Source organism: Amblyraja radiata, chromosome 8, assembly GCF_010909765.2.
Source record: "Amblyraja radiata isolate CabotCenter1 chromosome 8, sAmbRad1.1.pri, whole genome shotgun sequence".
Taxonomy (NCBI): domain Eukaryota; kingdom Metazoa; phylum Chordata; class Chondrichthyes; order Rajiformes; family Rajidae; genus Amblyraja; species Amblyraja radiata.
The window spans coordinates 3,938,511-3,962,455 of record NC_045963.1 but is presented as its reverse complement, the minus strand read 5'-3'; the positions used below and the strand labels follow the sequence as shown (position 1 = coordinate 3,962,455).

The 23,945-nt window shown below is 45.3% G+C and overlaps 1 protein-coding gene across 8 annotated transcripts in view; it reads right to left on the bottom strand.

Annotated features, from left to right (window-relative positions):
- Positions 1-23,945, bottom strand: part of arid1b (AT-rich interaction domain 1B) — a 492,096-nt gene that overhangs the window by 144,438 nt on the left and 323,713 nt on the right. For 4 of the 8 annotated variants that reach the window (XM_033025053.1, XM_033025054.1, XM_033025056.1 and 1 more), the window contains 2 exons: positions 21,273-21,452; positions 14,854-14,961 (listed from right to left, as the gene is read on the bottom strand). In XM_033025053.1, coding sequence (XP_032880944.1) covers positions 14,854-14,961; positions 21,273-21,452 — 288 coding nt within the window. The remainder of the gene's footprint in view (positions 1-14,853; positions 14,962-21,272; positions 21,453-23,945) is intronic. The other 4 variants (XM_033025055.1, XM_033025058.1, XM_033025059.1 and 1 more) reach the window with 1 other exon arrangement.

The window sequence follows — 23,945 nt, the reverse complement described above, 5'->3', positions numbered from 1 at the left end:
CACTGTACCTCGGTACACGTGACCATAAACAATAAACTAAAATTGAATAAAAACTAACTAAAACAAAGTTGGGCAGATTTGCTGCAACAATACAACCCTCCCTGATGAGCTTAATGGTCATTTTGAATAGAAGATTGGTGGAATAATGTTATCCGCCCGGACAGCCTCGGGTGCACCCGTACCCACAGTGATTGTCCTTCCTAAGAGTGAACCCACAACCTGCCCTGGGTAGAGACTCGGCTGTGTCCTCAGTACCTGCGCAGACCAGCAGGCGGGAGTATTTGAGGTTTCTGCCGGCTTTGAAAGGCCCACCGTGATCCCTGTGTCAAAGAAAAACAAGGCAACATTTCTCAGTGACAACTGCCAGTGGCTCTGACATCTACCAAAATGAAGTATTTTGACCTTCCAGTCTATCTTGTGGTGGGTACACAAAATTGCTGGAGGAACTCAGCGGGTGCAGCAGCATCTATGGAGCGAAGGAAATAGGCGACGTTTCGGGCCGAAACCCTTCTCCTCCTCTCTCCGGAGACAGTTTCACAACCTCCCCTTCTCCTCCTATCTTGTGGTGGCCCTTGTTGTGACCTTTGATGAGTTTGACCATCTTGTCTTTAAAGTGAGATTTCTTCCATCTATGATGCTAAGTTACATGGACTACAAGGGCACTTTTTGACTATGTGACCTTAGCTGGGTCAAAGGTCAGGAATTAGTATGGAAATGTATACATGAATATTGGTGGACAACATATGGCTTCCGAGTTGATGGTTTCCATGGATTTAGATGGTTGTAGTGCGTGGGTCTCAAAAGGAGGCACGAAGTCTAGTGTTTTGAGAGGCACCTTTTATTATGTTCCTCCCGGTTGTAGGGAAGTCCAAATGAGAGGAAGATGGCATCCAAACCCCTGCCTTTAAACCCTCTGGCTAAGGGCCGCCTCCGGACTGAACCACTCCTGTGCCGAGGGGTTCGACAGTATGATGGCACGACCCTTGAGAGCCGCCACAGGACCCCCCCCCCCAGAACCAGAGGAACGAAACGCACCGGCGGGAGCACGACCCGGCCGGCCCGCGTGCGGAAGTCAGCCGCTCGTGGGGCTTGCGGAGGCATAGGTGGAGGGACAGGTCGAGGGACCGGCGGGAGGACAGGTGGAGTGACAGGCGGAGGGAGCCGTGAAGGGGGGCGCCCTCGAGGCCGAGGTTGGGCAACCAGCACCGGCTGGTCAATGTCCAGGTGTGCCGGCTTCAAACGGTCAATCGACACTGCCTCCGGCCGGCCCCCCATGTCCAGGACAAAAGTCGACTGCCCGTGTTCCAGCACTCGGAACGGGCCCTCGTACGGCCTCTGGAGTGGCGTCCGGTGGGCATCACGGCGCAGGAAGACGTAAGGGCAGTCCTTGAGGGCTGATGGCACGTGTGGGCGAAATGTCCCATGGCGGGACGTCGGGACGGGTGCGAGCCTGCCAACTCGATCGCGAAGGCGCTTTAGGGTGGATGAGGGCATTCCCTGCTGCCCCGGCACCGACGGCACGAACTCCCCGGGCACCGTGAGTGGCGACCCGTACACGAGCTCCGCCGATGATGAGGCCAAGTCCTCTTTGGGAGCAGTCCGGATGCCCAGCATGACCCACGGCAACTCGTCCATCCAGTCCGGGCCGGAGAGTCGTGCCTTCAGTGCTGCCTTTAGCTGCCGGTGGAACCTCTCCACCAGACCGTTAGCTTGCGGGTGGTAAGCCGTGGTGTGGTGTAGCCGCACCCCCAGCAAGCGAGCCATGGCTGACCACAGCTCGGAGGTGAACTGTGGCCCCCGGTCTGTGGAGATGTGCGCCGGCACCCCAAAGCGAGCAATCCAGTGCGCGGACAACGCACGAGCACACGTAGCCGTTGAAGTATCGGCCACTGGAATGGCCTCCGGCCACCGCGTGAAGCGGTCCACCATTGTCAGAAGGTGGGTGATGCCCCGGCACGGCGGGAGAGGCCCTACAATGTCTATGTGGAGATGGTCGAATCGCCGGTGAGGTAGACCAAACTCCTGGAGAGGCGCACGGACATGGGGCTGGATTTTTGCCGTCTGGCACGGAATGCAGGTGCGAGCCCAATGGCCAACCTGCTTGCGCAGACCGTGCCACATGAAACGAGCGGCCACTAGTGCCGTTGTCGCCCGGATTGATGGGTGAGCCAGTCCGTGGATCACCTCGAACACCCTCCGGCGCCAGGTGGCAGGGACGATGGGGCGCGGCTGACCGGACGACACATCGCACAGGATTGTCACTCCCCCAGGACCGAGAGGGACATCCTCAAGGCGGAGGCCGGAGATGGCAGTCCGGTAGGCGGGCACCTCATCGTCCGTGAGCTGTGCCTCTGCCAGAGCAGAATAGTCAATTCCGGGCGCCACCTCGAACATGGCGTTGATAGCGGGGCGGGACAATGCGCCGGCCACCCGGTTCTCTTTCCCCTTGATGTAGCGGATAGATGTCGTATACTCCGATATGTAGGCCAATTGCCGCTGCTGTCGTGCAGACCAGGGGTCGGAAACCTTCGCCAGGGCGAAAGTGAGCGGCTTGTGGTCCGTGTAGGCGGTGAACGGGCGGCCCTCCAGGAAGTAGCGAAAATGGCGCACTGCCAGGTACAGAGCGAGGAGCTCGCGATCGAACGCGCTGTATTTTGTCTGCGCACGGTTGAGGTGCCGGCTGAAGAAGGCCAGGGGCCGCCAACCTCCGCCCGTCAGTTGCTCCAGCACAGCACCAACCGCCGACTCCGAGGCGTCCACCGTGAGAGCAGTCGGGGCATCTTCCCGCAGGTGCACCAGCAGTACGGCCCGAGCAAGGGCCTCCTTCGCGCCGTCAAAAGCTGCCCCTGCCTCGTGGGTCCATTCAACGTTCTTGTTCTGCCCACCCGCCAGTAGTTGATACAGAGGCCGCATGATGTGGGCCACGGATGGCACGAAACGATGATAAAAGGCCACCATGCCGACAAACTCCTGCAGGCCACGCACCGTGCGTGGGCGGGGAAACCGACGGATGGCGTCGACCCTGTCAGGCAGGGGAACCGCGCCTTGCGCAGTCACGCGGTGGCCGAGGAAGTCAATCTCAGTTACACCAAAACGGCACTTGTCTAGGTTGATGGCCATACCATGCTCGCTGAGCCGCTGACAGAGCTGCCGAAGGTGGACGCAGTGCTCCTGGTGCGAGCGGCTGGCCACCAGGATGTCGTCCAGATACACAAACACGAAATCCAGGTCGCGACAAACCCCGTCCATTAGGCCATAAATCTGGAGCAGGAGCTCCTTAAGGCCGAGATACTTATCAGTGTCCGGGGGGGCTGCGAGGAAGTCCGTGACCTCTTCAACCGTGTCCTGGTCGAGGGCCCCCACCAGGTAATAGAAGCGGGTGGCATCGACCGTGATGCCCCGCAGGTTGAACTGGGCCTCCGCCTGCTGGAACCAGATGAGCGGCCGGGTGGTCCAGACGTTGGGCAGTTTCACGGAGACCGCGTCCAGAGACAGGGCCGGGCCGGCCTGTGAGGAGGTAGGGCTTTCTCTTCTCTCCATCATGACGCCAATGGAGCGTCGGGGTCACCAATGTAGTGCGTGGGTCTCAAAAGGAGGCACGAAGTCCAGTGTTTTGAGAGGCACCTTTTATTATGTTCCTCCCGGTTGTAGGGAAGTCCAAACGAGAGGAAGATGGCATCCAAACCCCTGCCTTTAAACCCTCTGGCTAAGGGCCGCCTCCGGACTGAACCACTCCTGTGCCAAGGGGTTCGACACTATGATGGCACGACCCTTGGGAGCCGCCACATGGTAATAAAAAGATCAGCATGAATGCCTTATGTCATCTAAGGAAAAACATCCCAGCATGAATTAGCAGCCTTGGTGAGAACTGAAGGAAATGAAAGAAGTTAGCAGTACCAGATTCAGATTCTCCCATAAGAAGAAGTAACCTCTTCACGTCCATGTTGTCACGACCCTCAGAATCTTAACTTTGAATCAAGTCCCATTTCACTATTTTTTAATCGTCCTTTTACTAATTCCTCGTATGTTGCAAAACATACTTGGCTAATAAAGTTATGATTATGATTATTATTATGTTTATTATTATAACATTTAAGAAGGAACTGCAGATGCTGGAAAAATCGAAGGTAGACAAAAATGCTGGAGAAACTCAGCGGGTGAGGCAGCATCTATGGAGCGAAGGAATAGGTGACGTTTTGGGTCTGAAGAAGGGTCTTATGATTTAGTTCTAATGCGACTCTAGACTCTAGAAAACAGTCACAATAAAGTCATTAAGAGGTTAGTTAACTTTAGAATTAACAATTTTTTTTCATTTTCTTGACATTAGTACATAGTAGTTAGATTTGTACAAATTAATGTACATTTTGAAGTATATCTAATTGAAGTTTTTTCTATGCGGCCTTATTATATTACAGCTAACTTAATGCAGCATTCCAACATGGAAAGGTTCCCCTGCTCTAAACCTTTCCGATCCATGCACCTGTACAATTGTGTTTTGGTATTAAAAATTTGGTGGGAACTGATTGTGGGCTTTGGAAGGATGAGGACCCATAAATCTGCTTATATCTTTGGGACAATGGTGGAGAGAGTCAAAAGCCTCAAATTCACAGGTGTGCATATCTCTGGAGATCTTTCCTGGACTCAGCACACTGATGCCATTATAAAGAAAGCCCATCAATGCCTCTACTTCCTGAGAAGATTGCGGAGTTTGGGTATGTCAGAGAGGATTCTCTTGAACTTCTACAGGTGTTCAGTAGAGAGCATATTGACTGGTTACATCACGGCCTGGTTCGGCAGCTTGAACGCCCAGGAACGATGAAGACTGCAAAACGTGGTGAACACGGCCCAGTCCATCACGGGTTCTGACCTGCCCACCATCGAAGGGATTTACCGGAGTCACTGCCTCAAAAAGGCAGCCAGCATCATCAGAGACCCACACCACCCTGGCCGCACAATTTCACCCCTGCCTGAAGGTATCAGCCTAAAAACTGTAATGTCCAGGTTCAGGAATAGCTTCTACCCTACAGCCATCGGACTATTAAACACTACAACCTCCAAATAAGCTCTGAACTACATAGACTTGGGGGCATTGGTTTTGTCTTTTTGCTCTATTATTGTTTGTTTATGTGCATGTATGTGTGTTTGTATGTGTGTGTACAGTGACGGACTGGCCAGGGTGTCAGTTGCCCGATGGCAAGTGGGCCCCTGATGAAGTGGGCCCCCTATATCAAGTGGGCCCCTGATGAAGTGGGCCCCCTATATCAAGTGGGCCCCTGAAGTGGGCAACCAATATTTTTAGACCCAATCTGCCACTGTGTGTGTACATATATATACACACACACACTGAACCTTTTTTACTTGTTTATTATATTGTTTACAAAGTACTATGTTTACATATTCTTTGTGCTGTTCCAAGTAAGAATGTCATTGTTCTATCTGGGACACATGGCAATAAAATACTCTTGAATCTAGTCCCGCTCATATTAAAGATATGTCCTCTTGTTTTTGACCCCCCTTCCCTGGGTAGAAGAAATCTGTGCATGTACGCTGTACATTCCCCTCATTATTTTATAGACCTCCATGAGATTACCCCTCAGCCTCTTGCGCTCCAAGGAATAAAGTCCGAGCCTGCCCAACCTCTCCCCATAGCTCAGCCGCTCAAGTCTTGGCAGCATCCTTGTAAATCCACTCTGCACTCTTTCAAGTTCAATGACATCCATCCTATAGTTGAGTGACCAAGACTGAACAGTGTTCCATGTTCATGCCCATGTTTGTATCACTCGTTATCACCGTCCCCACAGCCAACAATGAACCTTTCCTTGATCATCATTGCTTTTTGCATATCTTTCATTCATCTGTTCTTTGTACCTTTTCACATATCTCGTTTCCCTCTCCTGTGACTCTCAACCTGAAACGTCACCTAATCCTTTCCTCCAGATTATTAAGGTCACCAGTGCTCTCTTTCCTCTTAATGATGTTCCAAACAGTTGATTTTGGTAAGCCTAAGGTTTGGCTGATATCTCTAACAGTTTTATTCTTGTTTCTCAGTCGCATAATGGCTTCTTTGACTTTCACTGGCACAACTTTGGTCCTTATGTTGATAAACAGCAATAAAAGTTTCCAAAGGTGATGGAAAGACTGGAGGAAAGACTAGGTGCTGAGAGCTCTCTTATACCTGCATTAAGGAGGCATTTAAACACACCTGAGCAATTACAAACACCTGTGAAGCCATGTGTCCCAAACATTATGGTGCCCTGAAATGGGGGGACTATGTATAAACACAGCTGTAATTTCTACATGGTGAAACCAAAATGTATAAAAATGGCCTTTAATAAAATCTGACAATGTGCACTTTAACCACATGTGATTTGTTTTCGATTCCAAATCTCAAATTGTGGAGTACAGAGGCAAATAAATAAATGATGGTTCTTTGTCCCAAACATTATGGAGGGCACGGTATGTCAGGTTTAAGAAGGTGGCATCAGACGGGGCATATGAGGAATATAAAGTGAGTAGGAAAGGACTCAAGCGGGCAAATAAAGGAACAAAATGGGTCATGAAATGTCACTGGTGAGTTGGATTAAGGAAAATCCCAATAATTTTTATATGTATTTTAAAAATAAAGGGGTGACCAGGGAGAAGATAGGGCCACTCAATGATAAAGGTGTGAATCTATGCTTGGAGTTGGAGGATGTAGGTGAGGTAGTAAACAAGTACTTTACATTTGTATTCACTGACGAGAAGGACTTGGGGGACAGCAAGATCATTATGGAGCATATAAATATGCTAGGGCAGTTTGAGATTGAGAAGAAGGTGGTGCTGAGGCTCCTGAAGAACATTTAAGATAGATAAGTCTTCAAGGCCTGATAGGATCTATCCCAGGTTATTGAGAGGCACGGGCGGCACGGTGATACAGCAGTAGAGCTACTGCCTTACCCCAGAGACCCGGGTTCGATTCTTACTACAGGTGCTGTCTGTGCGTAGTTTGTATGTTCTCCCTGTCACCGTGTGGGTTTTCCCTGGATGCTCCGGTTTCCTCCCACATTCCAAAGACGTACACGTTTGCAGGTTAATTGGCTTTGATAAAAATGATAATTTGTCCCTAGTGTGTAGGATAGTGCTATTGTACAGGAATCGCTGGTCGGTGCGGACTCGATGGGCCTGTTTCTGCACTGTATCTCTAAACTAAAACAAAATGATTTTCTAGCCACAGGCAAAGTCCTGGAGGACTGGCCAATGTTGTTCCTTTGTTTAACAAAACGAAGTAGTGAGAATCCAGGGAACTAAGGCCGGTGAGCCTCACGTCAGTGTTAGGGAATTGGTGGTGAGAATCATTCGAGATAGGATTTACTCCCATTTGGAAGAGAATGGGCTAATTAAGGATAGCCAGCATGGTCAAAAAAAGTCGAGCTGGTCATCTCTCACTGACGTGATTGTAGTTTTTGAGGAGGTGACGAACGAGATTGATGAAGGTAGATCGTTGGATGTTGTGTACGTGGAAATGTAGTGGACATCCACTTTGAAGATTACGCATTGCAGATCGCAGTGGCTACTCTGAGTCTCCAGCTGATGTCACTTTCATTCTCCATCCACTCTGACCTATGTTTGGTCTGCTTCACTCTTCCCCAGATACAGTCAATAGACAATAGGTGCAGGAGTAGGCCATTCGGCCCTCCGAGCCACCCCTGCCATTCAATGTGATCATGGGTGATCATCCCCAATCAGTACCCCGTTCCTGCCTTCCCCCCATATCCACTGACTCCGCTATCTTTAAGAGCTCTATCTAACTCTCTCTTGAAAGCATCTAGAGAACAGGCCTCCACCGCCTTCTGAGGCAGAGAATTCTGCAGACTCACAACTCTGTGTGAAAAAGTGTTTCCTCATCTCCGTTCTCCGCTTACCCTTTATTCTTAAACAGTGGCCCCTGGTTCTGGACTCCCCTAACATCGGGAACATGTTTTCTGCCTCTAGCGTGTCCAAACCCTTAATAATCTTACGTTTCAATAAGATCCCCTCTCAGCCTTCTAAATTCCAGAGTATACAAGCCCAGCCGCTCCATTCTCCCAGCATATGACAGTCCCGCCATCCCGGGAATTATCTTTGTGAACCTACGCCACACTCCCTTTATAGCAAGAATGTCTTTCCTCAAATTTGGAGACCAAAACTGCACACAATACTCCAGGTGTGGTCTCACTAGGGCCCTGTACAACTGCAGAAGGACCTCTTTGCTCCTGTAGTCAACTCCTCTTGTTATGAAGGCCAACATGCCATTCGCTTTCTTCACTGCCTGCGGTACCTGCATGCTTACCTTCAGCGTGAAGACCTTCAGTCTGAAGAAGGGTTTCGGCCCGAAACGTTGCCTATTTCTTTCGCTCCATAGATGCTGCTGCACACGCTGAGTTTCTCCAGCACTCTTGTCTACCTTCGATTTTCCCGCATCTGCAGTTCCTGCTTAAACTGCTTACCTTCAGTGACTGATGAACAAGGACCCCCAGATCCCATTGTACCTCCCCTTTTCCCAACTTGACACCATTTAGATAATAATCTGCCTTCCTGTTTTTGCTACCAAAGTGGATAACCTCACATTTATCCACATTAAACTGTATCTGCCATGCATCTGCCCACTCACCCAACCTGTCCAAGTCACCCTGCATCCTCATAGCATCCTCTTCACAGTTCACACTGCCACTCAGCTTTGTGTCATCTGCCAATTTGCTAATGTTACTTTTAATCCCTTCATCTAGATCATTAATGTATATTGTAACTAGCTGTGGTCGCAGTGCCGAGCCTTGCGGTACAACACCTCATATTCTGCCTGGGGACTATGATAATCCAATCAACAATTTCACATGAAGATACACACAAAATGCTGGAGTAACTCAGCGGGTCAGACAGCATCTCTGGAGAAAAGGAATAGGTGACGTTTCGGGTCGAGACCCTTTTTCAACCCGAAACGTCACCTGTTCATTTTCTCCAGAGATGCTGTCTGACCCGCTGAGTTACTCCAGCTTATTGTGTATATTTTTGGTTTAAACCAGCATCTGCAGTTCGTTCCTACACAACAATTCCACATAACTAGCTTCCCCTGTCTGTGTCACTTAAGGCTAGTTTGAATTTATGGTTACCTTAAAGACCTTATCTGGTTTTCTTCCTACATAAAGGCTGCTTGATCTACTCAGTATTTCCAACATGGTTCAGATTTCTAGTCACTGCTGTATTCTGCATCTTTATTCCAGCATGCTATTTTCTCTTTTCTCCCGTTGTAAGCAAATGTGTCAGCTGCTCTCCGCCCTATTTATTCTCTCTATTTCCCCCCCTGTTTAGTAACTTCAAACATGTTTTCCCAGTTCTAAAACCTAATCAAAGATCATTTCTCCCCACAGATGCTGCCTGCCCTAACGAGTATTCAAAACTGTAGCTATTGATATTTACAAATGAAGTCACAGAATTTATAATAAAAGTAAGAAATAACATGTTAAAAACACACGGTAAAAGAATCTGTGATTGTACAACTTTCTTGATTGAATTTTATCCATCCACCCTCAGAATTAAGACCCACTTCTGCAGGTGAGTCATAAGAATCATAGCATTATACAGTGTGGAAACAGGCCCTTCGGCCCTACTTGCCCACACCGGCCAAGATGTCCCAGTTATACTATTCCCACTTGCCTGCACTTGGTCCATATCCCTCCAAACCTGTCCTATCCATGTACCCGTCTAACTGTTTCTTAAACGTTGGGATAGTCCCAGCCTCAACTACCTCCTCTGGCAGCTTGTTCCATCCACCCACCACCCTTTATGTGAAGAAGTTACCCCTCAGATTCCTATTAAATCTATTCCCCTTCACCCAGAACCTATGTCCTCTGGTCCTCGATTCCCCTACTCTGGGCAAGGGACTCTGTGCATCTACCCGATCTCTTTCTCTCATGATTCTTCTTGTGATAGAGAATATGCATTATTTTACAGTTGCTAACAGATTAGAAAGTTTTTTGATGGCAAAGTCCCTTTCGGCCTGAAACTGATAAGTAGCTAAGTGTTAGTAGTTCCTTGAACTTTTATAACTCAAAAACATGCACATCATTTAAACTGGAAATAGTATAAGTAATCTCAAGAGAGAGCTGGATAGGGCTCTTAATTGTATTGTATAGTGGAGTCAGTGGATATGGGGAAAAAGCAGGAACGGGGTACTGTTTGTGGATGATCAGCCATGATCACATTGAATGGCGGTGCTGGCTCGAAGGGCCGAACGGCCTACTCCTGCAACTATTGTCTATATAATTGCATTACTGTTGATAACACTCAAAACTAGACAAATGCAAGTCCTCACAGAAAGCAGCATCTAATGGTACTTGCATGTTGCTTTAATGACTTTGTAATTTGTTGGCATTCATCCTGATGGGCCACAGATGGTTAAGTGATTACATTGAATCAACTGACCATCCTAGTTTGGATGGACTCAGCCATCAATCACTTTCTTCCTAGGTACACAAAAATGCTGGCGACGTTTCGGGCCGAAACTCTTCTTCAGACTGAAGAAGGGTTTCGGCCCGAAACGTCGCCTATTTCCTTCGCTCCATAGATGCTGCTGCACCCGCTGAGTTTCTCCAGCATTTTTGTGTACCTTCGATCTTCCAGCATCTGCAGTTCCTTCTTGATCACTTTCTTCCTGATGGACTGGTCACACTTCTTTAGTGAAGATGATCTTACACAAAAAGAAATTTGGAAGAATCTCTCTGCAATTGAACATGACTCATCATAAACAAGATTACTTGACAATGTTAAGGCAGGGGAGTGATTCCAGCTGCACGATTACAGGCTGCTGGGTTTTTTTTACACACACATGTTTATGTTCTGTCATATTTAAGGGATACAGATAGTATCTGATTCAGATTCTCAGCATCTTAACTCAGACTGCAGCAACGTGTTCTCCACTTTTAGCACCCGTGTGTAGTTTTTAAAAATGTTTCCAGACATGCTGTGGCTCTGTTCAGGGCCTGTCCCACTGTACGAGGTAATTCACGAGTTCTCCCGAGTTTTCCCCTGATTCGAACTCAGAGAATGTCCGTAGCGGGCCTGTAGGAGTTCATGGATGTCTCGTAGCGGCTCATACGAGTAAAAAGTAACAATTTTTTTCATCACAAGTATTTTTTTACTCGTGGACATTTTTCACAGTGTTGAACAAACGTCACGAGTTTACCGGATGTCCCGAGTACCTACCGTTAGCATTACGAGCCGCTACGGGACATCCACGAACTCCTACGGATCCGCTACGGACATTCTCCAAGTTCGAATCAGGGGAAAACTCGGGAGAACTCTTGAATTACCTCGTACAGTGGGACAGGCCCTTAAGTTGGCATTCGGTCTTCTGCCAAACTAAGGATGAAGGGATTAGAATTAATCTTTTTCTACCCTTCACTTTTGCTTTGCACTGTTTTAGTGTGAATTCCAGGGCAGCACGGTGGCATAGCGGTAGAGCTACTGCCTTTCAGCGGCAGAGACACCGGTTTGATCCTGGCTACAGATGCTTGGCTGTTCAGAGTTTGTATGTTCTCCCCGTGACCTGCGTGGGTTTTCTCCGGGATCTTCGGTTTCCTCCCGCACTCCAAAGGCGTACAGGTTTGTAGGTTAATTGGCTTGGTATAGATGTAAATTGTCCCTCGTGTGTGTAGGGTAGTGTTGATGCGCGGGGATCGCTGGTCGGTGCGGACTCGGTGGGCGAAGGGCCTGTTTCCGTGCTGCATCTCTAAAGTCAACTAAACTAAATTAAATTTGTGCTACCAAATCCAGATGGTTTATCCCACGAGCCACTACGTGAGCCACTAAACGGCGAGTGTGTAGTGGAGCATACTTTGTGGATGTGTAAAAGAATGGATACGCTATATCCCAAATCCCAGGGATGGCGGTATTTGCATTCTATTTGCAAATTCCAATGCTTTGTTAATGGGATGGCTGCAAGCTGCTGAAAGTATACTAAGTCCCTTCTAACTAAGGCTGATAAACTTCAGATAATTCTCATTAGCCCCGAAGATTGCGATAAACTCACTGCATACGGATAATCAATCCTCCCACAGTCCAAGCGATACGTGAATTCTGAGACTTTTTAGATTATTAGTAAAGATTTAACAAAAATCTAATGCTGAACAGCTTTTTTTCCCACAATACTCATTTTTATTGAGAAGCAGGCTATGGAAAGTCGTGAAAATGTAAATATACATTTTTTATGTTGTTTACTTAAATATTGCAAATGAACAGATGCATCAATTTGTCTCGGCAATCGATAAATAATTTGCATTGGAAAGTTCCTGCATCCATGCAGTTCAGAGAGGTTGTTTGGAACTGGGTTGTAAATATGAAAGTTAGTTTCAGAAGCAGTTATAGGTTTTCTCATTAAAAATCTGTCATGGAATCCTTTATTGTGCTCAAAAAGTGGAAATCAGAAATGTAATATTTAAACCAAACAAAATAAGTGTGTTATCCTTTCATGTTGTTGCACAAAATTACAATACGTTTATCTTAGATTAGCTTTGTTCTACAGCGCAGATACAGGTGCTTGGACCCACCAAGTCCGCGCCGACCAGCAATGCCCATATTGCAATACGCTCAAGTTTTAACACAACCGTATGAATAATTTGGGAACTCTACAGGCAAACTAGTAATACTTGCATTGTGTGATGAACTTACTTGCCTCACTTTATGAATAGACTTTAAAGCTAGACAGGACAGGGCAAATCTGAGTTCTTCACCAAGATCTGATACCCTCAATTTGAGATTTGATCCCTGGGATGGCGGGACTGTCATATGAGGAAAGATTGAAAAGCCTAGGCTTGTACTCACTGGAGTTTAGAAGGATGAGGGGGGGGGGGGTCTTATAGAAACTTATAAAAGAGCTGGATAAGGTAGATGCAGGAAAAATGTTCCCAATGTTGGGCGAGTCTAGAACCGGGGGCACAGTTTTAGAATAAAGGGAAGGCCATTTAAGACTGAGGTGAAAAAAAACTTTTTCACCCAGAAAGTTGTGAATTTGTGGAATTCCCTGCCACAGAGGGCAGTGGAGGCCAAATCACTGGATGGTTTTAAAAGAGAGTTAGATAGAGCTCTAGGGGCTAGTGGAATCAAGGGATATGGAGAGAAGGCAGGCACGGGTTATTGATTGGGGACGATCAGCCATGATTACAATGAATGGCGGTGCTGGCTCGAAGGGCCTCCTCCTGCACCTGTTTTCTATGTTTCTATGAAAGTTCTTGCATATTTGGGCCTCCATAAATTTGGACGTCACGGTGGCGTAGTGGTGGAGCTGCTGCCTTATGCCCTGTCCTATTTAGGAAACCTCTGGAGACTTTGCGCCCCACCCAAGGTTTCCATGCGGTTCCCGGAAGTTGCAGGTGGTTGCCGGAGGTTGCAGGTAGTGGAAGCAGGTAGGGAGACTGACAAAAACCTCCGGGAACCGCACGGAAACCTTGGGTGGGTTGCAAAGTCTCCAGAGGTTTCCGTTCAGGTTTCCAAAGTGGGACAGGAGCATTACAGCGCCAGGGACCCGGATTCAATCCTGACTATGGGTACTAGTTTATACGGAATTTGTACGTTCTCTCTGTGACCTGCGTGGATTTCACCGAGATCTTCACCGAGGCTGTTTCCGTGCTGTATCTCCAAACTAAACTAAATATGATAAACTCTTGGGAACAGCTTACAGTGGGACTCCATTCTGCTTAAAACAGATGTATAAATTGAGTGGGCAATCTCTACCTTGTCCTTAGCCATTTAACACACTAAATGAACTGGGAACAAATTTGGTGGCAAGAATCTGCATTAACTTGGATGCAATAACAGCAGTCAATCAAACACAGCTGCAAGCTGTAAAATCTACAATTATGAAGCTCTTGGCAACATTTAGATACATTGCTAGAGAATTTAATTTTGCTATCTAATTATAATCCACTTGCATTTAATGAAAGGTTTTGTGTTTGTAAATGGAATCACATAATAACTTGTTTGCAGCAACAGGGATAACAAAACAAAATTCAAATTTAGTGCAACAAACTGAATTATTAAATCATCTGAAGAGTCCTTTGAACATTTTTTTGGTTGGACCCAAGCAATAAAAGTTCACCTGCTCGCATATTCCACCATTATTATTTTTAATCGAAAAAAAAATAATCTGGAACAATGTTCCTCAAAACAATTAATGCATTATTTTATGCATTTGTCAGCAGTAGGCAGACATTTTTCATAATTGGTCACTGACCCGAATGCTGGAAATCTAACTGAAAATGGTGAATTGTGTGCCATGGTAATCTACTATCAGCAAAAATATACACTGGCTGCATTGCTGTAACTTAGTTATGCTCAGATGTTTAACATCTTTTAATTTGGCCCCTTTTCCATGTGACTATAATGTGCTGTTTTAGTTTATTAGATTTAATTTAGAGTTTCAGCACGGAAACAGGCCCTTCGGCCCACGCCGACCAGCGCTCTCCACCCATTAACACTATCCTGACACCCATTAGGGACAATTAAAAAAAAAAGTTTACCAAGCCAATTAACCTACAAACCTGTACGTCTTTGGAATGTGGGAGGAAACCGAAGATCTCGGAGAAAACCCACACAGGTCACGGGGAGAACGTACAAACTCCGTACAGACAGCACCCGTAATCGGGATTGAACCCGGGTCTCCGGCGCTGCATTCGCTGTAAGGCAGCAACTCTACCGCTGCGCCATCGTGACTGCCCAGTTAATTATTTAATGTCAATTATTACTGCATTTTCCCTTTTGTTCTTTATATTCTTGTTTTGCTGTGTATTAGACTTACCAACTATCAAACTCTCCTATTTTGTACTTTCTCTTCCAGATTCTTACCTCCAACAGTCTCGTCGACGATCTTTGTTACTTCCAGACCGACAGTGCCCCTTTCCTTTCCTTCCGCTCCATGGATGCTGCCATTTCTTTTAACTGTCATGGCACAACCTGCTCCAGGAGAATCCACAGTAAACACAGGAACCATGCCATTGTCTCCTTCACAACTCAGCTGCCATGTCTGTTAATAAGTTCCTCCCACTCTCCTCACGCCATGTTCAATGGGTAAGAAGTAGCAGGAGGCCAATTCTTGTTATTGAGGGAGTGCAGCGTAGGTTCACGAGGTTAATTCCCGGGATGGCGGGACTGTCATATGTTGAAAGAATGGAGCGACTGGGCTTGTATACACTGGAATTTAGAAGGATGAGAGGAAAACTTATCAAATTATTAAGGGTTTGGACATGCTAGAGGCAGGAAACATGTTCCCGATGTTGGGTGAGTCCAGAACCAGGGGCCTCAGTTTAAGAATAAGGGAGAGCCCATTTAGAACGGAGATGAGGAAAAACTTTTTCACCCAGAGAGTTGTGAATCTGTGGAATTCACTGCCTCAGAGGGCAGTGGAGGCCAATTCTCTGGATGCTTTCAAGAGAGAGTTAGATAGAGTTCTTAAAGATAGCAGAGTCAAGGGATCAAGGGATATGGGGAGAAGGCAGGAACGGGGTACTGATTGTGGATGATCAGCCATAATCACAGTGAATGGTGGTGCTGGCTTGAAGGGCCGAATGGCCTAGTCCTGCACCTATTGTCTATTGTCTGTTGTCTAAGAATTGGGAAACTTGGACTCAGTAATTTCCCCCTTTTGTACTTGCCTCATGAGTTTTGACAAATCCCTTTTCTTTTCTTTCCTATCTAACCTCTTGCTGTTTGCTTGTCATCCTTTTTTCCCTGCAACATTTCTTAGCAACAGAGGGGTTTTCATTATTATGAACATTTCTGTTCCCTGATGCGTCTGTTGACGGAAGGAGCTTTCCGTTTACTGTATCTGGCAGGGGCCTGGGGTGGTTGTCCACAAGTGAAAGACTTTTCTCAGAATAACATGAACAAAAGGCCACGCACAGCTGAGATGAACAAGCACAATACGTGGGATAGAAACAAAGTTAAACTGATCAGTCTGAAGAAGGGTTTTGGCCCGAAATGTTGCCTATTTCCTTCCCTCCATAGATGCTGCCGCACCCGCTGAGTTTCTCCAGCATTTTGTCTACCTTCCAGCAGAGACAAGCCTGGTCTGCCCAGATGTTCTCATAACACAACCTGCTAGTTCCTTCTACTAGTCTTGTAAACCTTCTCTGAGCAGCTTACAATGTTTTAACTTCCTTCCTTAAATCAAAGACCAATGCTAAACAGTACTCCTGATGATCTCACCAAAGTCTGACATCACTGAAGTCTGTTCCCACCTTTGTATTCAATCCCTCCAGCAGTGAGTTTATGACATTTGGCTATCAGTCTGAATTTGCTTGTTTTAGTTTTTTAGTTTTAGAGAAACAGCATGGAAACAGGCCTTTTCGGCCCACCGAGTCCACGGTGACCATCGATCATCTGTTCTATGTTATCCCACTTTCAGATCAATTCCCATCACACGTGGAGTAATTTTACAGAGGCCGTTTAACCTACAAGCCTGCACGTCTTTGGGATGTAGGAGAGGACTGGAGCACCCTGAGGATACCCATGTGGTCACAGGGAGAAGGTGCAAACTCCACACAGACAGCACCAGAGGTCAGGATCGTGAGGCAGCGGTACTACCAGCTGTGGCACTGTGCCGCCCTGACTTATTGTACCGCCCTGTTGTACTGCATAATAACTAGACTCTCGTGAACGGTATGCCAGGATCTTCTGCATCTCAAACCTTTCCAATCTATCACAATTTGGATAATATGGTTTTTTATTTTCCTCATCAGTTTCACAGTTTCCCACATAAATTTCCATTTACCACATGTTTGCCCATTTAATGTCCCTTTGTGTCTTTTGCACAACACGTCTTCTCACCTATCTTTGTCTCATCAACAAATTCAGCAACCATGCATCTGGCGTCTTCATCCAAGATATGTGTGAAGGTAGTGCTGCAGCCCCAATTGCTGCAGCACAGTAATTCCACCTTTCCAACCTGAAAACAGACCTATCATTGCTGACTCTTTGCTCCCTGCAGTCAACTCATCTTCAATCACCACCAGTATGTTGCCACCTATGCCATTAGCTTTTGTTTGTTATAATAACCTTTCATGCCATCTAAGAAATTCAATTACATTCTCCGATTCCCAAGTAGCAAATTAGCACTTTACTTTATCAAACTCCAATAAATTGGTCAAGCATAAAACCATGTTAAAGTTGTCTTATTATCTTGATTTTTCACCAACTGTCCCGCTGTATCAACTGCCTTTAGTCTCCTGCTTTTTTGTCCCCCTTTCTTTATGAAGTGGTGAGCTCTATTTGCTATTTTCAAAATCAATGGAATCCTTCTCGAATCGAGGGATTTCACAAAAATTAAAAATACCCAAGCATGTCACTAGGCAAAAGATGAAGTCCATGAGGACCTGAAGTTTTGCCAGCTCACAGCTCCATCATCCTGTGTAGTACCACCTTCCGAGATATTGTGAGTTTCCTGACTTCCTTCCTCACTTCTAATTGTTGGTTTACAGATATTTCTGGGACGTTACTTGAATCTTCTCTCGTGAAGACAGATACAAAATCCAAGCCACCCCCACTTTTCCACCATTAATTTCCCCGATTTCTGTTAACTCCCTTCTAAAATATCTTTCAATCAAATTCACTCTATCCTTTGTTACATTGCTGCCTAGCTTTCTCTTGTATTTTTTCACTATTCTGTTAGTCACTTTGTTTTATTGTATATTTTGTTCATCTTCAGACCAGCCACTTTATACTTGCAGAATGACATGTCTTTATCTTCAATATCTGTTGCTATTTCATTAACCGTGGCGGGGAGCCTCCCCCCCAGAGTCTTTCTTTTTTGTTCGAATGTATCTAATTGTGTGCATTCTGAAAGATCCCCTATAATGTCCGCTACCACAAATTGCTTGACTAATTCCTAAATCCATCCCAATGGTTGACAAACTATTTGTTTAAGGAATAATCAGTTAATTACATATTGGACGTTAAGACCTGCAAAGATTAGGGAGAAAAATGGCAAACTCCAACTTTGAAATGGATACTGTTCAGGGAAGCTACAAATGAGAGGTCTCTGTAGTCAAAGTACAGTAATGTTGAATGTAACAGAATTTAGAACATATTATCGGGAAAGAGCAGGCATGGCATGTATTAGAACACACTGCTGATCAACATGGAATCACACGACCAAGGGTCCTGACCTGTGCAATGTAAAAAGATTCGGAAGGGTAGCCTTTGAAACAAAGTGGTTTTAGTATACGTAGCATTACAGGTAAATCCTGCAAACAAGGTAGAAAAGTTATCATGCTGGTCCTGTAAATACAAAACCATTGACTTAACTCTTTGGAAACAAAGTAGAGTGACAACAAGAGGTCTTCTTAAAGCAAAACTCTCAATATAATCCAGCTTTGTCTCCCAGGGGGGGGGGGGGGGGGGGGGGGGGGGGGGAAGACCTCCTCTGGTGTGATCAGCTGGTATATCATCGTGTCTAAAAGTTCCTCGAAGGCTATATTTTGGTTTTCATGCCAAACCAATGGTGACACCACAGACTTTTTGAGCTCCTGGAGGAAAAGAAGAAGTTCCTGGGAGAACTTTGTCCATTTGGAGTTCTAGGTTGCACACTAACCTGCCTCAATTGACCTTTATATTTATATTGGTTTTTGTCGCCTGTGCATATTATAAGGACTTTTGAAGTGTTATTTTCAATCAAAAGCCACCAAAGGCAAAACTCAAATTAAATGGCAGCTTCATTTTGCTTCAAAGAAATCTATCATTTTCTGCAAAAAAAATTTTTTTTTTTTCTGGAAGAGAAAATCTTGAAGCCATCAATGGGAGGATGGTGCCAATATCAACAGGATTGCCAGCGGGGTAGAGGAGAAGTTGAAAGGAAGAAGAATCTCCATGTCACTATGACAAGCATAAATGAAATCTTCTGATTTAATATATACCCAGGAATTCTCTATAATAAATCCATTTTCAACAATATCTGTGGCACGATTTAGTTATGGGAGTCCAGGTTGCACTATACTATCACAATTCATATATATATATCATATATATTGATATATTGATATATATATATCAAATAACAACATTCAACATGGTTGCAATTGTTATCTTCTGAAAAATTGCTGCTCAGTTTTTACCAGTTTTCAACTGTGGCTTACTTGAATCTCTCTTTCATAGAATCATGCTGCACGCAATGTGGTCTTTTGGCCGGGTGCGCCTATGCCAGTTCTTTGAAATAACTATTCATGAACTATTCAATATGTTCCACTACTGTTCAATGTTATTATTGATTCTGTTTCCAACATGTCATGGTGCCTCCCAAAGCATAACAATGTACTGTTTCCAATAAAGACAAACAGGCAATCGGCTCATACATGTTTACATTTACTATACTGCCATCTCCTGCTGGGAAATGCCTGAATGAGCTCCCCTCTCTGTGTACACCTCGTGTAACTTCTAGCTGTGCTGTGTAAGAAGGAACTGCAGATGCTGATTTAAACCGAAGATAGACACAAAAAGCTGGAGAAACTCAGCGGGACAGGCAGCATCTCTGAATGAATTAGTTTATTGGCCAAGTATTCACATACAAGGAATTTGCCTTGGTGCTCCGCCCACAAGTGACAACATGACGTACAGTGACAGTTAAGAATGATACATTAAACATTAATAATAAAACATTATTGATTAAGCATGTGAATTAAATGAAATACCAGAGCAAAAGGAGGCTCTAGATTTTGGAGAGAAGGAATGCGTGACGTTTCGGGTCAAGACCCTCTGGTACCAGTCTGAAGAAGGGTCTTGACCCGAAACGCCACCCATTCCTTCTCTCCAGAGATGCTGCCTGTCCTGCTGAGTTACTCCAGCTTGTTGCGTCTACCTTGTAATTGTGCTGATCTGTTGATGTGAGGGATACAATAGTTCCAACCACTATTCAGAAGTGGTTACATAAAAAGGGCACAGAGCTGAAAGTGCTGCTCCACTATATTACGCTACCTGTATATAAATAATTTAAGAGATTCTAGGAACTCAGTGAAAATGAGAGAGAAATCCTAGCATGTTTTAACCAAGTGCATGCCGACTAAAGATTTAATGTTATATAGGAAAGATGCCAATACTTGGATATTAGGCTTCCAAATGTTGAACCAAAAACACTTCTTTGCATTTAAAATCACTGGAACCTGTAAATAGACAACATGTGCATAAGGGCTCCACAGTACTCAAGGTAATAGTTATTTGTGATAATTCTAGATGAAGTCAATGATAAATTTATTTAAAATTGGGTTGCCTATCAAAGTGAAATGTTCAGGAGTTATGGAATCAAGCTGGTAATCTACAAAGGAGATCATGCTTGATAAAAGTAGAAACAAGGATGTGCCGTGCTTGCTTGTTTTGTCCAAATGGGCAGACAAATTATATTCAGTTAAGGCACAAGCGAATTTCATATTGCTTGCTGAGACAAACAATTCCAAAAAAAACTGTTGACATTCCCAATTATAATCACCAAAAGGTCTGTGTGAAATATCTTAGAGTAAAAGGTCATAAGGTCATAAGTGATAGGAGCAGAATGAGGCCATTCGGCCCATAAAGTTCACTCCACCATTCAATCATGGCTGATCTATCTCTCCCTCCTAATCCCATTCTCCTGCCTTCTCCCCATAACCCTTGACAGCCATACTAATCAAAAATCTATCTATCTATCTCTGCCTTAAAAAATGTCAATTGACTTGGCCTCCACAGCCTTCTGTGGCAATGGATTCCATAGATTCACCACCATCTGACTAAAGAAATTCCTCCTCATCTCCTTCCTAGGCTCCTTCTGAGGCTATGACCTCTAGTCCTAGATTCTCCCACTCGTTGAAACATCCTCTCCACATCCACTCTATCCAAGCCTTTCACTATTCGGTAAGTTTCAATGAGGCCCCCCCCTCATCTTTCTAAACTCCAGTGAGTACCGGGCCATTGCCGTCAAATGCTTATCAAATGTTAACCTAATCATTCCAGGGATCATTCTTGCAAACCTCCTCTGGACCGTCTGGAGCCAGCACATCCTTCCTCAGATATGGTGCCCACAATTGCTCACAATACTCCAAATGCGGCCTCAGCATTACATCCCTGTTTTTGTATTTGCAATGAAAGTAAAGTGCTCTTGTTCATTTCTTTTGAAAGGAAGAGCTTCATTGCTGATTTTCAAGATTGCTTCTCATCTAAATATTCTATTCTTGTCTTCAATAATAACTAGGCATTTTAAAACAGCCTCTGCTGAACTTAACCGATCTTAGTATACGTTTTCTTACCTTGAGGCCCAAATTGGGCGCTTTGGGGACCATAAGGGCTGCTGGAATTGGGCTGCTGATAAGGCCCCATGGCACTGTGCATCTGTCCAACAGGTGATGGATGTGGTGACATGGGAGCACCTGTTTGCTGGGATCCGTATTGAGAGACTTGTGCATTTCTCTGGACACTTGGCATGAAACCTACAGAGAGAAAGAGAAAATTAAGCGATGTAGGCATGCATGCATAAGAAACACAGAGGTGAAAAGAAGTGAACCTAATTCTAACATAATTATGAACCTAAATTACAGGGCTCACAAGCTAACAAAACCAAGAGATATTTTGCTCTTCTTGAAAATTAACGCACCAAATTCTGAGCAGCTAAATTTCATTTCGTGCTATTCCTTCTCCTTTTTATCATTTCAACTTATAATCATATTGGTGAAGCTTCATTGGTTTATAGGCATGGAGCAATGACGATAATACTACAAACTAGTTTTGTGAATGAAAATCATGATGAACCTGTATTGTCATTGTGCTCTGAAGCGAAATGATTTAGAGTGGACAAGGTCCACAGCTGCTAGACTTGCACAATAACAAAATGAAAGTATTTCTATGTGCAGTAGGTCATGCCTTATGAATGTATTCTTTGAAATGTGAAAACAGTTCTTGAGAAAACTCAGATAAAGCATAAGTGAATGATAACAGAGGTGAGGAGTAGTCCCTTTCATGTTTGAGTCCAAGCATCATTCACGCTGACATATATCTTCTGAAGCCACAATGCTTCTATTGATTTTAACTCTTAAGTCCTTTAATAATTTATCTGTACAACAGCAATAGAGCAAACTTATAATTTAGATTTGTCCACTTCGCCTTTCTCCATCAAATATTTGTTTTAAGCAATGTAGGATGCCTTATCATGGCTAAATAGGATTTAAATGGTGCAAATACACTTTGAGGATGGTGATGTAAAGATTTTTTCAATCAGCATGTCTCCTGCCCCGTACTGAGTGTTACCACTCCAGACCACTGCAAAACCACCATCAAGTGCACCTCTCACAACCATCTCAAACTCCTGTTTCGGCCAGTTTAATTGAATTGAATTGAATTGAATACATTTTATTAGCCAAGTATGTACACATACAAGGAATTTGCCGGTGATTTGCTCCAAAGGATAACAACACAATATACAGTAGACAATTCAAAATAAAACATAATCATTTAAACATGTGAAGAATAAAATAAAATACCAGAGCAAAAGGAGGCTACAGACTTTTGGCTGTTGATTAGAGCTACTGCTTGTGGAAAAAAGCTCTCCTGAAATCTACAATCAATTCCACCGTCTTAAGAGCATTGAGCTCCAGGTTGTTGCGATGGCACCAGAATGCCAGCTGTGTCACTTCCTGTCTGTGGGAAGATTCCTCCCCATCCTGGATCAGTCCAATCAGGGTTGTGTCACCCGCAAACTTGAGATGCTTGACAGAGGAGTCTGTGGAGATGCAGTCGTTGGTGTAGAGAGAATAAAGGAGAGGGGAGAGTACGCAGCCTTGCGGTGCTTCTATGCTGAGGGTCTGCGGGTCCGAGATGTGCTTTCCCAGCCTCACATGCTGCTTCCAGTCTGTCAGGAAGTTGGTGATCCACTGACAGAGGGGTTCAGGCACAGTCAACTGGGAGAGTTTGGAGTGTAGTAGCTCTGGCACAATGGTGTTGAATGCAGAGCTAAAATCCATAAACAAAATCCTTGCATAGGTCCCCTGGCGGTCTAGGTGCTGGATGAAGTGCAGGCCTAGGTTGACTGCGTCATCCACTGATCTATTGGCCCGATAAGCAAACTGCAGGGGGTCCAGCAGGGGGTTTCTGATATTTTTCAGGTGGGCCAGCACAAGTCTTTCAAGGGTCTTCATCAGGGCCGGATTTAGATGAAGAGAGGCCCTAAGCTATTTCACTTGTGAAGCCCTCCCCCTCCTAATCCCCCACCCCCACGACTTGTCAAGTCAACTCAAGTTTATTCGTCACATATGCATACGAGATGTGCAGTGAAATGAAAAGTGGCCCCTGCCACAGGCGTCTGGTGCCCTGCTGCTCCATCTGTGACTCCATCTGAGGATCATGACTACCCGGCAGTGACAGTGTGACACTTTTAGATCCTACTGTATGTTGTCATTAAACAGTTGATTTTAAAATACACTAGACCAAGTGCAGACCCGTTGGGTCTGTTCCCCCAATGCGCGTTTGCGAGGGGAGGGGGGCGGCCTGAGGCATCACACATACACTAACCAACCTCTCTCACACACACACACTAACCACACCTCACACACACACCTACACACTAAACATCCCCATTGATATTATATTAATATTATTAATTTACTCCTTTTACCCCATGCCCTGCCCTGTCCACTCACACATAGCCCCCAATTCGCAGGCACGGAGGGGGAGACGGAGGCACAGAGAGGGAGACAGAGGCACAGAGAGGGAGACAGAGGCACAGAGAGGGAGACAGAGGCACAGAGAGGGAGACACAGAGGCACGGAGGGACACGGAGGCACAGAGAGGGACACGGAGGCACAGAGAAGGACACGGAGGCACACAGAGAGGGACACGGAGGCACACAGAGAGGGACACGGAGAAACACAGAGAGGGACACGGAGGCACAGAGAGGGACACGGAGAAACACAGAGAGGGACACGGAGGCA